General features: G+C 47.8%; 1 protein-coding gene across 1 annotated transcript; it reads right to left on the reverse strand.

The window, feature by feature from the left end:
- On the reverse strand, positions 1-548 carry LOC127586132 (histone H3-like). Its single transcript, XM_052043991.1, has one exon. It carries the CDS (start codon positions 546-548, stop codon positions 138-140), a length of 411 nt encoding a protein of 136 aa, XP_051899951.1. The 3' UTR covers positions 1-137.
- Positions 549-14,238: the final 13,690 nt, after the last annotated feature.

Raw genomic sequence — 14,238 nt, forward strand, 5'->3', positions numbered from 1 at the left:
TCGGACCTGTTATTGATGGGATGGACTCTAGAAATGAATAGACGAGAGTGAGGCGCGGTTGCGACTCCTTTGCAGCGAGTGGGTGGCTCTGAAAAGAGCCGTTGTGTGGGGGGCGCCGGACGCCTCGGCCCCCAGACTCAGGCGCGCTCGCCGCGGATGCGCCGCGCCAGGTGGACGTCCTTAGGCATGATGGTGACCCGCTTGGCGTGGATGGCACACAGGTTGGTGTCCTCGAACAGCCCCACCAGATAAGCCTCGCTCGCCTCCTGCAGAGCCATCACGGCCGAGCTCTGGAAGCGCAGGTCGGTCTTGAAGTCCTGCGCGATCTCCCGCACCAAGCGCTGGAAGGGCAGCTTACGAATTAGCAGCTCAGTCGACTTCTGGTAGCGCCGGATCTCCCGCAGCGCCACCGTGCCCGGCCGGTACCGGTGCGGCTTCTTCACACCACCCGTGGCCGGAGCGCTCTTACGGGCAGCCTTGGTTGCCAGCTGCTTGCGCGGAGCTTTGCCACCCGTCGACTTGCGCGCCGTCTGCTTGGTCCTCGCCATTCTCCTCCCTCTCTCCTCGCCCGACTGCATCAGCGGTACCGACCGCCGCCTCGCCTTTTAAACCCCGCGGGGCCTCCTCCCATTGGTCGCTGCGGGACGCGCACCCTATTGGCTGCCCGAGGACAGCCATCCGATTGGTTCAGACGGCCGCGCCGCCGCGGATTGGTTGCTTTCCCCGCGAGGCTCCCCCGCGAATCAAACGCAGCTGATTGGTTCTTTTGCCGCACTCCCATTGGATGATTTTTGAATCCCGGGCGGGAATTCTTTGCTCGGCCTCCTTCCATTTCCCGCCACCATCCACTCTGCAGCTTTTCTGACATCACCTTTATTTTTCTGCCTGGGTGTCCTGCATCAGGCAGCTGGCTCATTGTAGGAACCATCCTTGACCGGGGTGTCACCAGCACATAACATAAGAGCACCAGAAATGGAATAGGTCCTCTCCTTCCCATTCATTATGATTCCTCAGCACCATTTGCCAACCCCAGAGTCAGGTTTATTGTCACTGACTTATAGGTCGTGAAATTTGTTGTTTTGCAGCAGCAGTGTCAAACCCCACTTGGAGCACTGTGCTCAGTTCTGGTCGCCTCACTACAGGAAGGATGTGGAAGCCATAGAGAGGGTGCAGAGGAGATTTACAAGGATGCTGCCTGGAATGCGGAGGATGCCTTATAAATACAGGTTGAGGGAACTCGGCCTTTTCTCCTTGGAAAGACAGAGAATGAGGGGGGACCTGATAGAGGTGTATAAGTTGATGAGAGGTATTGATGGGGTAGATAGTCAGAGGCTTTTCCCCAGGGCTGAATTGATGGCCACAAGAGGAGATAGGTTTAAGGTGCTGGGGAGTAGGTATAGAGGAGATGTCAGGGGTAAGTTTTTTACTCAGAGAGTGGTGAGTGTGTGGAATGGGCTGCTGGAAATTGTGGTGGAGGCTGATACGATAGGGTCTTTCAAGAGGCTGTTAGATAGCTACATGGAGCTGAGTAAAACAGAGGGCTATGGGTAAGCCTAGTAATTTCTAGGGTAGGGCCATGTTCGGCACAGCTTTGTGGGCCGAAGGGCCTGAACTGTGCTGTAATTGTTCTATGTTCTAAAGACATAAAATGACTTTAAATTACAAAATTAATAAATAGTGCAAAAAAAAGGAATAAAAAGCTAGTGTTCATGGGTTCATGGACCGTTCAGAAATCTGATGGCGGAGGGGAAGAAGCTGTTGCTGAATCGTTGAGTGTGGGTCTTCAGGCTACATCAAGATACATTCAAGATACATCAGCACAATTTGCTGATTGGCTCTTTTGCCACACTGCTATTGGAGCATTTTTCAATCCCAGGCGGGAATTCATTGCTTGGTCTCAACTCCCCTCAGTCCTTCCTGCAACTTTAATTATCCAGAACATGTTCATTCTTTTTTAAATGAACCGCATATTCGAGCAGCTGCAACACCCCAGGGCAGAGAATTCAGCAGGTTTACTCCCCTGGGTGAACACGTTTCTTGTTTTCTCACAAATATTTGACACAAATATTTCCACTGGCCCCTGGCTCTCCAGTCCTCAACCAGAGGAAACAACTTCTCCGCAACTTTCTAAAACAAATGGCTCCAAGTTCTCAGGACAACCACAAATTAGATTAAAATCTACAGGAGGTTAATGTCTGTAATCGATTTAGGTATTTTTCTTTTGTTTTACTGCCCCTTCCTGTCTTGGTTGCAACGGATTCAAATCCCAGTCCCAAACCCTAGCCCGTCATCTGGGCCAGACTCAAACAGCAACTGACGGACCGACATAGTAGCGATATGTCAGATCAAAGGCTTCCATCGGTCCCAAGCAGATATACAGGACTTCATGGTCACTACTGTGAGCAGAGAAAGCTCCCGAAATCACGCTAGTGTTGAAGAACAGCTTAAGGGGGATCTTCTCTGGGACTGGTCTCCCAGATGTGTTAGGATATGGAAAAATACTTTGTGCAAAAATAAAGTCCAGCCAAGCACTTGAAAGAAAAAACAGTGGGCTTAGATCACCATTTTCACAGAGTCAGATTTATTCAGCACAAGAACCGGCCCCTTTGACCCAATTCATCCATGCTGACCAAGATATCTGTACAAGTCACTGAAGAGACAACATTTGGAGTACTGTGCGCGGTTCTGCTCACTCGGCTACAGGAAGGATATCGTTCAGCTGGAAAGGGTGCAGGTGTTCTGTGAAACGGTCACCTAGTCCGCGTTTGGTCTCACCATTGTAGAGGAGGCCACACTCGGAGCACCGAATGCGGTCGATGATATTAAGGGAGGTGCAGGTGAATCTCAGACTGTTCGGGCCCCTGGATGGAGGTGATGGGGGTGGTGTAGGGGTAGGTGTTGCACCTATGCCGGGGGCAGCGGAAAGTTCCCGGGGTGGGAGCAAGATGGGTGGGGGGGGGAGGAGTGAACTAGGGAGTCACGGAGAGAGCGGTCCCTGCGAAAGGCAGAAAGAGGTGGGGAGGGGAAGATGTGTTTGGTGGTGGGGTCCTGTTGGAGATGGCGGAAGTGGCGGAGAATGATGTGTTGGATACGTAGGCTGGTGGGATAAAGTGTGGGGACATGGGGGACCCTATCCCTGTTGGGTCTGGGAAGGGTGGGGGTGAGCGCTGAGGTGCAGGAAATGACAGAGATGTGGGTGTGAGCTCTCTCGACCACAGTCGGGGGGAAGACCCAGCTAGAAAAGAAGTTGGACACCTCGGATGTCCTGGAGTGGAAAGTCTCATCTTGGGAGCAGATGTGGCGGAGGTAGAGAAATTGAGAAAAGGGGATCGTGTCCTTGCAAGAGACAGGGTGGGAGGAACTGTAATCGAGGTAGCTGTGGGCGTCAGTGGGTTTGTAGAAGATATCAGTGGATAAGGAATCTCCTGAGGTGTCAGAGACAGTCCAAGTGAATCGGAGAGCAGGGTGAAAATTAGTGGTGAAATTTATGAAACTATCGAGTTCCACACGGGTACAAGAGGTGGCACCAATGCAGTCGTCAATATAGCGGAGAAAGAGCTGAGGAATGGGGCCAGAGGAGGCTTGGAACAGAGTGTTCAACGTAGCCATCGAAGAGACAAGCATAACTGGGGCCCATGCAAGTGCCCATAGCTACGCCCTTGGTCTGTAGAAAGTGAGAGGAATTGGAAGTTGTTTAAGGTAAGGACAAGTTCAGGCAGGCGGAGGAGAGTGTTAGTGGAAGGGGACTGGTTCTGTCTCTGGTCAAGAAAGAAGTGGAGGACGTTGAGGCCATCATGATGGTGAATGGAGATATGTAGGGACTGGACACCCATGGTGAAGATGAGGTTGTGTGTGCCAGAGAACTTAAAGCCATGGAAGAGTTGGAAAGTGTGTGAGGTGTCATGGACATAGGTGGGAGTGGATTGGACCGGGGGGGGGGGGGGGTGGGACAGGATAGTGTCCAGGTACGAGGATACGAGCTCAGTGGGGCAAGAGCACGCAGAGACAATAGGTCTCCCGGGACAGTCCATCTTGTGGATTTTGGGGAGGAGGTAGAAGCGGGCCGTCCTAGGTTGCGGGACTATCATGTTGGTAGCTGTGGGGAAGAGATCTCCCGAGGTGATGAGGTCAGTGATAGTGTGGGAGATAACGTCCTGGTGGTTAAGGGGTAAGTAGGAGGAAGTGTCCAAGGATCAAGTGCAGCTTCTATCCCAGTGTTATAAGACTATTGAACGGTCCCCTAGTACGACAAGTTGGACTCTTGACCTCACAATCTACCTCGTCATAGCCCTTGCACCTTATTGTCTGCCTGCACTGCACTTTCTCTGTAACTGTAACACTTCATTCTGCAGTCTGTTATAGTTTTCCCTTGTTCCACCTCAATGCACTGTTGTATGAAATGATCTGTATGGACAGCATGCAAAACAAAGTTTTTCACTGTACCTCGGTACGTGTGACAATAATAAACCGATTTACCAATTATATCCCTCATGATTTTATAAACCTCTATAAGGTCAGCCCTCATGCTGCTGCACTCCAGGGTTCAAAGCCACAGCCTATCCAGCCTCTCAATCCCTCCAGTCCCGGGAACATCCCCGTGAGTCTTTATGCACCCTTTCCAGCTTAACGACATCTTCCCTATAGCCGGGCGACCAGAACTGCACACAGTTCCAGACTTGGTCTCGCCAATGACAGGCAACACCTGGAGAGGAACAGAGTTAATGCTTCGTGTGCAAGACCCTTCACCGGGACAGTGTGTTGGGCCTGAATTGTTAATGCTGTTTCTCTATCCACAGCCGCTGCCTGACCTGCTGAGTGTTTTTCGGACTTCTTGTTTTTATTTCAGATTTTTAGCACCTGTAGGTTTTCGATTTTCTGGGACTGTGGGTGATTGGAATGTGGAAAAAGGTAAATGATTCTGACCATAATCTTCCAACAAGAACGGAAAATGTTGGGAACACGTCAGCAGGTCAGGCAGTGTATTAGACCATAAGCCCATAAGACAAAGGAGCATAAGTCGGCCATTCGGCCCATTGAGTCTACTCCGCCATTCTATCATGAGCTGATCCATTTAGCCCCACTCCCCTGCCTTCTCACCATAACCTTTGATGCCCTGGCTGCTCAGATACCTATCAATCTCTGCCTTAAATACACCCAATGACGTTGCCTCCACAGCCGCCCGTGGCAACAAATTCCACAGATTCCCCACTCTCTGGCTAAAGAAATTTCTCCGCATCTCTGTTCTGAATGAGTGCCCTTCAATCCTGAAGTCGTTCCCTCTTGTACTAGACTCCCCTACCATGGGAAACAACTTTGCCACATCTACGCTGTCCAGGCCTTTTAGCATTCGAAATGTTTCTATGAGGTCCCCCCTCATTCTTCTGAACTCCAAGGAGTACAGCCCAAGAACTGTCAAACGTTCTTCATATGTTAACCCTCTCATTCCTGGAATCTTCTCTGAACCCTCTCCAACGTCAGCACATCCTTTCTTAAATAAGGAGCCCAAAACTGCGCACAGTACTCTAAGTGAGGTCTTATCAATGCCTTATAGAGCCTCAACGTCACATCCCTGCTCTAATATTCTATTCCTCTAGAAGTGAATGCCAACATTGCATTCGCCTTCTTCACCACTGACTCAACCTGGAGGTTAACTTTTAGGGTATCCTGCACGAGGACTCCAAGGTCCCTTTGCATCTCTGAATTTTGTATTTTCTCCCCATTTAAATAATAGTCTGCCAGTTTATTTCTTCAGCCAAAGTACATGACCACACACTTTCCAACATCATATTTCATTTGCCACTTTATTGAGAAAGAGAAACAGGGTTGGCGTTTCCAGGGCACCGTGGAACAGCGGATCGTGCTGCTGCCTCAGCTCCGGCGACCCAGGTTCGATCCTGACCTCCGGTGCTGTCTGTGTGGAGTTTGCATGTCAAACTTGCAGTTCCATTGGCGTTTTGGTTGAATTACATCAGTATTTCCACAGCCCGAGTTTTAGTTGGCTCCAGCTCCCAATCACCCCCCAGTTAATCATTTCAACAATTTATTAAATAATTTCACAAACAAAAGTATTAAAAGAATTAAAAGTTTGAAAGGAAGAGGGGGCAGGTGCAGTGGCGCAGCGGGTAGGACCGCTGCCTCCCAGCTCCAGAGACCCGGGTTCGATCCTGACCTCCGGCGCTGTCTGTGTGTGGAGTTTGCATGTTCTCTCCCTGTGACTGCGTTTCCCCCCGGGTGCTCCGATTTCCTCCCACTTCCCAAAGACGAGCAGGTTGGCAGGTTAACTGAAAATTGCCCCTAGTGCGTAGGTGAGGGGTAGAGTCCAAGGGGTAGTTGATGAGAATGTAAGAATAACAGGTTACAGGAAAAAAATTAGCATGGGAAAGGGATTGCTCTGGGAGCCAGCATAAACTCAATGGGCTGAATGGCCCTCTCCTATACTGTAAAGAAATATGGAAGACCCTTCGTCATTCACTATGCTGAAACAAGGTCCTTGACATGAAACATTAACTCTGTTTCTCTCTCCACAGATGCTGCCTGACCTGCTGAGTGTTTCTGGCATTTTGTTCTTATTTCAGATTTCCAGCATCTGTAGTTTTTTTTTAAATTTTCATAATCGTCCAACATTATCTGGAAGAATTTTCAGATTGGAAATTTTCTCCTGTTCCAAGGAAGTGTGACAGCAAGAAGTCATCGTCAGCAAACTACTGGCATCAGTAGTTAATGAGGGAGTGACTCAGCTTTGGAGAGTTTATTGGTCAGAGGGAGTGCAGCATTGATTTGTCGCTGACCAATGTGGTAAATTTTCCAATGAAGTTAACAGAGCAGTTCATCTGCATGGATAGCAATTCTCCCGTCTTGCAAAAGTCCCTGGATAGGAGCAGCTAACTGAAGCTAAATAACTAAAGCTAGATGTCATGGAGCTGAAGGGGAAGTACAGAGTGACTACTTTTATCGATGCACCACAGAAAGCATCCTATCTGGATGCATCACGGCTTGGTACGGCAACTGCTCTGTCCGTGACCACAAGAAACTGCAGAGAGTTGTGGACACAGCCCAGTGCATCACGGACACCAGCCTCCCCTCCCATGAACTCTGTCTATATCTCTCGCTGCCTTGGTGAAGCAGTCAGCATAATCAAAGACCCCACCCACCCGGGTCATTCTCTCTTCTCTCCTCTCCCATCAAGCAAAAGATACAGGAGCCTGAGGGCACGTACCACCAGACTCAAGGACAGCTTCTATCCCATGGTGATAAGACTATTGAACGGTTCCCTTATATGATGAGATGGACTATAACCTCACGATCTACCTTGTTGTGACCTTGCACCCTATTGCAATGCACTTTCTCTGTAGCTGTGACACTTTACTCTGTACTGTTATTGTTTTTACCTGTACTACATCAATGCACTCTGTACTAACTCAGTGTAACTGCACTGTGTAATGAATTGACCTGTATGATCAGTTTGTAAGACAAGTTTTTCACTGTACCTTGGTACAAGTGACGATAATAAACCAAGATCAATACCAATACCAATTCAGACAAGCACAGAAACGGGCAGGGAATGGAGGGACATGAACCTTGTGCAGGCAGATGGGATTAGTTTGGATTGGCATCATGGTTGGCACAGACATGGTGAGCCATGAGGGCAGTTCCTGTGCTGTATGTTCGATGTTCACTTTGCTGATAATCTTCTGGGCCACAATGTATGCCAAGTATGTAGGGCCATCACATTACCATGAGATTAATAGATTCAGCAAACCAAAGTCATGGTAAATGTATTCCAATGTTGGCAAGGTTTTGAACTGCCAACACATGGGATACGGACCAAGTGCTGGTACATGACAAGAGCACAGAAAGGTAGCCGAAGGTCAGCATGGATATGGTGGGCCAAATGACCTGTTTGTGTGCTGTATGACTCTATGTTTGTACCTAAACAGAGTAAAACAGAGTGTGTTCCAAATGGGGAGATGCCAGGAGAGGTGGAGGCTTTTTCTTTATCCTTGTAGGAGATCTGGGAATGGTTGACAAGGGCACTATTTATCACCAATCTCTTCTTGCCCTTGACTCCTCATAAGCTAAAGATGAACTCTTGATCTCCCAATCTACCTCGTCGTGGCTCTTGCAACTTATTTGTCTGCCTGCACTGTACTTTTTCTGTAACTGTAACACTATATCTGCACTTCTGTTTTCTTTTTACTACCTCCATACACTGATGTATGGTGTTTGTCCCACTGTCGTCTGGCAAGCGGTACTGGAGCATCCGGGCCAGAACTACTAGACCGTACAACAATTTTTTCCCCCACGCTGTCAGGCTCCTGAATACCCTGGAACAGTTTCAGACAAATGCCGCGTCAAAAGCTCTGGTTTACACAACGGCGTATAAGAACTTTGGCCGCTGCTGAACATGTTTATACAATTAGTGCAACATACTGAGTTCTGTATTTTCTTCATCCAGCTCGGTTTTGCACTAACTGCACTAAATTTGTATTCTGTATATACTGTTTTTTGCGCTATTTGTACTTGAACAATTATTTTGCCTGCATTTATTGTATGTCCTCTGTTCTATGTGTGTCCTCTGTTGTGTGAGTCTGGGGGGAAATGACATTTCGTTCCTCCATGTGTTTTTATAGCATATGGGTGAATGACAATATAGTTTGAACTTGAACTTGTCTGCCTGCATGGCACGCAGACAAAAGCTTTTCACTGTATCCCGGTACACGTTGCAGTAATAAACCAAAAACAGTAGAAGGCAGTGGTGAGCCACCACATTGAACCACTGCAGTCCTTTTGGTGATGAGACAGAGTTCCAGGACTTAGACCCACCAATGATGAAGGTCCAACGATATATTTCGAGGTCAGGACAGTGCGTGACTTCACTGAAACCCAGAATGGTTACAGGAGGGAAGGAGGCCCTTCAGCCCACTGAGTCCCTCCTGGCTCTGTGGAAGAGCACTTTCTAGTCCCACTGCCCAACCCTCTCCCCACAGCCCCACAAATTCTTTTCTTTCAGAAACTTATTTAGCTTCCTGTTGAACACTCAGTTGATTCTGCCCCCAACAAGGCAGTAACAATCCAAACCTCACTGTGTAAGAGTTTCTCCTTAAATCCCTTTGTTAGTCACCTTCACTTTGATCCCTTCCACTAACGGAAACAGTTTCTCTCTGTAGCGCCAGCAACCCGGGTTCGATTCCGGCCACTGCCTGTAAGGAGTTTGTACGTTCTCCCCATGACTGCGTGGGTTTCCTCCGGGTGCTCCGGTCTCCTCCCACATTCCAAAGACGTACAGGTTAGGAAGTTGCGGGCATGCTATGTTGGCGCCAGAAGTGTGGCGACACCTGCGGGCTGCCCCCAAAACACTACGCAAAAGATCTTATCTTACACTCCTCATGATTTTAAATACCTCCATCAGGTGCCCTCGCGTCCTCCCAAGGAGAACAACCCCAGCTCCTCCTCTCTATCCACATCCACTGAAGTGCCTCATCCTCGAAACAAAAGTAAAGAATGCTGGAAACACTCAGCAGGTCAGACAGCACCTGTGGAGAGAGAAACAGCTAACGTTTCAGGTCTGGGACACTTCATCAGTTCTGGAGCATTGACTGTTTTTTTTATCCACAAATGCTGCCTGACTTGCTGGATGTAGACATGTTAGACTCCCTCTTGTAGGCTACTGTTGTCGGACGGATCAGAGGTGGCGATGAGTCACGGCACAGGGGCGAGTTAGGAACACCTGGCTGAGTGGTGCCTCAACAACAACGTCTTGCTCAATGTCAGTAAAAGTAAATAGCTTATCGTTGACTTCAAGCAGGGGAAGGAGGGTGAATGTGTGCCAGTCTACATTGGGGGATCGGCGGTGGAGAGAGTCGGCAGCTTTAAATTCCTGGGGCTTAACATATCGGACGACCTGTCCTGGGCCCGGCATATAGATGCAATCGCATGGAAAGAGCACCAACATCTTTACTTTCTTAGGAGGTTAAGGAGGTTCGGCTTGTCACTGAACACTCTAACAAACTTCCGCAGATGTACTGTTGAGAGTATTCTGACAGGCTGCGTCCTGGGTCTCGTACGGCAATTTGAATGCGCAGGAGCATAAGAAGCTGTAGAGGGTAGTGGACTCAGCCCAATACATCACAGACACATCCCTCCCCACCATCAAAGTATCTACAGGAGGCACTGCCTTTAGAAAGCAACATACGTCATCAAAGATCCCCACCATCCGGGCCGTGCCATCTTCTCGCAGCTACCGTCGGGCAGGAGGTACAGAAGCCTGAAGTCCCACACCACCAGGTTCAAGAACAGTTACTTCCCTTCAACCATTCTGTTCTTGAATCAACCTGCACAAACCTAATCACGACCTCAGTATAGCAACACTGTGACCACTTTGATCACTTTGCACTAAAATGGACTTTTTTTTTGTTCTAATTGTTCTTTCTAATAAAAATTGGGTATATAATTTATGCTTCTGATTTACTTGTGAATGCTGCTTATCTGCTGCTATGTGCCTGTGATGCTGCTGCAAGTAAGGTTTATTGCACCCGTGCACACATGTACTTTGTGTACGTGGCAATAAACTTGATTTTGACTTTGACTTTGAAATGATCATTGCCTGTCACTTGTGTGGTGCAGATGTTACTTGCTGCTTACCAGCCAATAGCTGATAGTTGTCTTTACCTAACTGCATGCAGTCAAGGCTGCTGGATCTTCCAAAATGTTTCAAGTTCAATTGACATCAACACATTTGCCTGTCTGGCTGCTATTTCAAGGAATTCAAGTGCATATGTCAGTTTCCTCATGTTAATTGCACAACAAAGCAGAGGTTGTGAAACAGTTACATAAACTGTGACATAAAGGTCTTCTGGGGCCTTATCAGCTAGAGCAAAAAAATTCCATCTCATCTTGGCTTCAACCACACTGTTAGTCCGAACCTCACGTGGACCTGATGCAGGGAGTCTTCCTCTGTTCCAGAAGCAATTTCTGGGCACGTTTTAATTGTACAGAAGTCGCCCTTGCTGTCAATCCTCTTTTCTGAGGCAGTGGAGATTGGGGGAGTTGTGGACAGTGAAGAAAGTCGTCAAAGAATACAGCGGAATATGGATCAGTTATGGACATGGGCGGAGAAGTGGCAGATGGAGTTTAATTCAAGCAAGTGTGAGGTGTTGCACGTTTGGAAGGTCAGATGTAAGAAAGAAATGTACAGTTAATGGTAGGACTCTTGAAGCATTGAAATACAGAGGGATCTTGGGGTCCAGGTCCATACCTTGCTGAAAGTGGTGGTAAAGAAGGCGTACGGCATGCTTGCCTTCACTGGTAGGGGCATTGAGTATAAGAGTCAGGAAGTCATATTGCAGCTGTATAAAGTTATGGTTAGGCTGCACTTGGAGTATTGTGTGCAGTTCTGGTCGCCCCATTACAGGAAGGATGCGGAGGCTTTGGAGAGGGTGCAGAAGAGCTTTACCAGGACGCTGCCTGGATTAGAGGGCATGAGCTATAAGGAGAAGTTGGACAAACTTGGGTTGTTTTCTCTGGAGTGTCAAAGGCTGAGGGAAGACCTGATAGAAGTTTGTAAAATTATGAGAGGCATAGATAAGGTAGACAGTCAGTCTTTTTCCCAGGGTTGAAAAGTCAAATACTAGAGGGCATGCATTTAAGGTAAAAGGAGTTAGTTTAAAGGAGATGAGCAGGGTAAGTTTTTTTACACAGAGAGAGGTGGGTGTCTGGAACAGGCTGCCGGGGGGAGTGGTGGAAGCAGACAGGTGTATAAGAGGCTGTTAGATAGACGCGTGAATACGCAGGGACTGGAGGGATATGGACCATGTGCAGGCAGAAGAGATTTACTTTAATCTGGCATCATGCTTGGCACAGACACTGTGGGCTTAATGACCACGTACAGGAATGTGGTCATCAGGACCTTCTGCTCTCGCCGAGGAGGTGCTTTCCAAGATGTGGGATGTGGACCATGTTTCCAAGGTCCTTACTGCCCACCTTTAAGCCAAGTCAAGTTGAGTTTATTGTCATGTGCACAAGTACGGTGAGGTGCGGATACAATGAAAGACTTGTCTGCAGCAGCATCACAGGTGCATAGGTACAGACAACACACACGCTATAAATTGGATATGTTATTGTTCGAGGTTGTTTCTTTGGCAGGTTGCTCGAGGACCTTTCCTGAGCCAACGTTAATCCCGAGGTCCATTCCTTCCGTCCACTTCATGAAGTGAATTGATGATGACTTGGAGCTTGGCTTCCAAGGGCTCACAAGCACAGACTTCACCGGCTGCCCGGCCACTTCAGCTGCTGAGGGCTTCAAAGCCAAAGTCGAGTTTATTGTCACATGCACAAGTACATGTCTGCACAGGTGCAATGAAAAACTTACCTGCAGTAACATCACAGGCACCACAGGCATCAGATTCATAACATTAACGCTATTACAGCGCCAGCGACCCGGGTTCAATTCTGGCCGCTGTCTGTAAAGAGTTTGTACGTTCTCCCCGTGTCTGCGTGGGATTCCTCCAGGTGCTCCGGTTTCCTCCCACATTCCAAAGACGTACGAGTTAGGAAGTTGTGGGCATGCCATGTTGGCGCCGGAAGTGTGGCGACACTTGCGGGCTGCCCCCCAGCGCATTCTCAGTAACACAAAAAGACGCATTTCACTGTGTGTTTTGATGTACACGTGACTGATGAATAAATATCTTAAGATAGCTTAATTTCTTAAAAAACATAAACATAAATAATGGAAGATTACAGTGCAAATAGAACTTAGCATTGTGCAACTGGTAAAACATCCCCATTTCTGATGAAGCACAGATCATCAATGAAGCAGCTTCCTATTACTACAAAAATCCATGGGCATGCTTGGTGAGGGGAAGATCTTTTCCTCAATTATTGTCATCGTTGCAGGCATTCACCAATTATCATTTATCTCATGTATTTGAAAAACTTACATATTCAAACAGGTTACTTATTCTCCCCCCAAAATTTCTTTATTCTTAATATATTCAGTAAGAAGAGTCAGTAACCCTTCTTTCTCTGCATTCAGTTTACAATCAATTCAATACATTCTCTTACAATGCATCAAAACCACTTCTGATTCCTCCTTCAATTATGCACCTGCAAAGTGTTTGAGAGGATGTTACACAGGACCCAGTCCCTCGGTATCCAGTGGCCGCAGAACCCCAGACTGCGGTCCTTCCCCACAGAGCCTTTGCGTTGGCTGCACCGAGCTTCAGTGCATCCCTCAGCGCGTACTCCTGCAACCTGGAATGTGCCAGTCAGCAGCACTCCCTTGTGGATATCTCCCCGCACTGGAGGAGCGACGACTTTCGGGCAGTTTGCGCCTTTGGTTGAGTTGTCTGCAAAGTCTCCAAAGTGCGTGCACGCGGCTCCCTGATCAGTGATCGCGCTCTCTGGCTTACTTGCAGAATTCTGCAGAAGTCCTCTCACCCAAGGTGAAAATAATACTCCGGACAAGGTGCTTGCCTTTTGTAAATGAGCTGAAAGGCAATGGTTTAGCTATCAATTATGATTATAGAGCGTAAATTTTCTCCAAGGCATTCTCTAGAAACATTGCATCAGCACATTGATACCAGTTTAGCTCATTCTAATTACTTAAAGTCTGCATTGCATTAGCTTTGACACAACATTGCTTATCTATTGTAACCACAGAATAAGCACCAGTAATTATGGTTAAATAACTGTTTCACAACCTGTTTTGCATGCTACTTGAAGAAACTGGCTTCCCCTTCTCATGATCCCACTCAAATTTGGGATCCTGGAGTCCAAGTTTGTACCTCCCTGAAAATGACCACGCAAGTAGACAGAGTGGTAAAGAAGGCATACAGCATGCTTTCCTTCATCAGTTGGGGTATTGAGTATAAGAATCACAAAGTCATGTTGCAGCTGTATAAAGCTTTGGTCAGGCCACACTTGTAGTACTGTGTGCAATTCTGTCGGCCCATTACAGGAAGGATTGTGGAGGCTTTGGAGAGGGTGCAGAAGATGTTCACCAGGGTGCTGCCTGGATTAGGGGTATGAGCTAGGAGAGGTTGGTCAAACTAGGGTCGTTTTCTCTGAAGTGTCAGAGGCTGATGGGAGACCTGATAGAAGTTTATAAAATTATGGAAGACATAGACAGAGTAAGCAGTCAGAATCTTTTCCTCAGGTTAGAAATGTCAAGTACTAGAAGACATGGACTTAAGGTGAGAGGGGGAAAGTTTAAAGGAGATGTGCGGGGCAAGTTTTTTACAC

Source organism: Pristis pectinata, chromosome 34 (genome assembly GCF_009764475.1).
Source record: "Pristis pectinata isolate sPriPec2 chromosome 34, sPriPec2.1.pri, whole genome shotgun sequence".
In the NCBI taxonomy this organism is placed as follows: Eukaryota; Metazoa; Chordata; class Chondrichthyes; order Rhinopristiformes; family Pristidae; genus Pristis; species Pristis pectinata.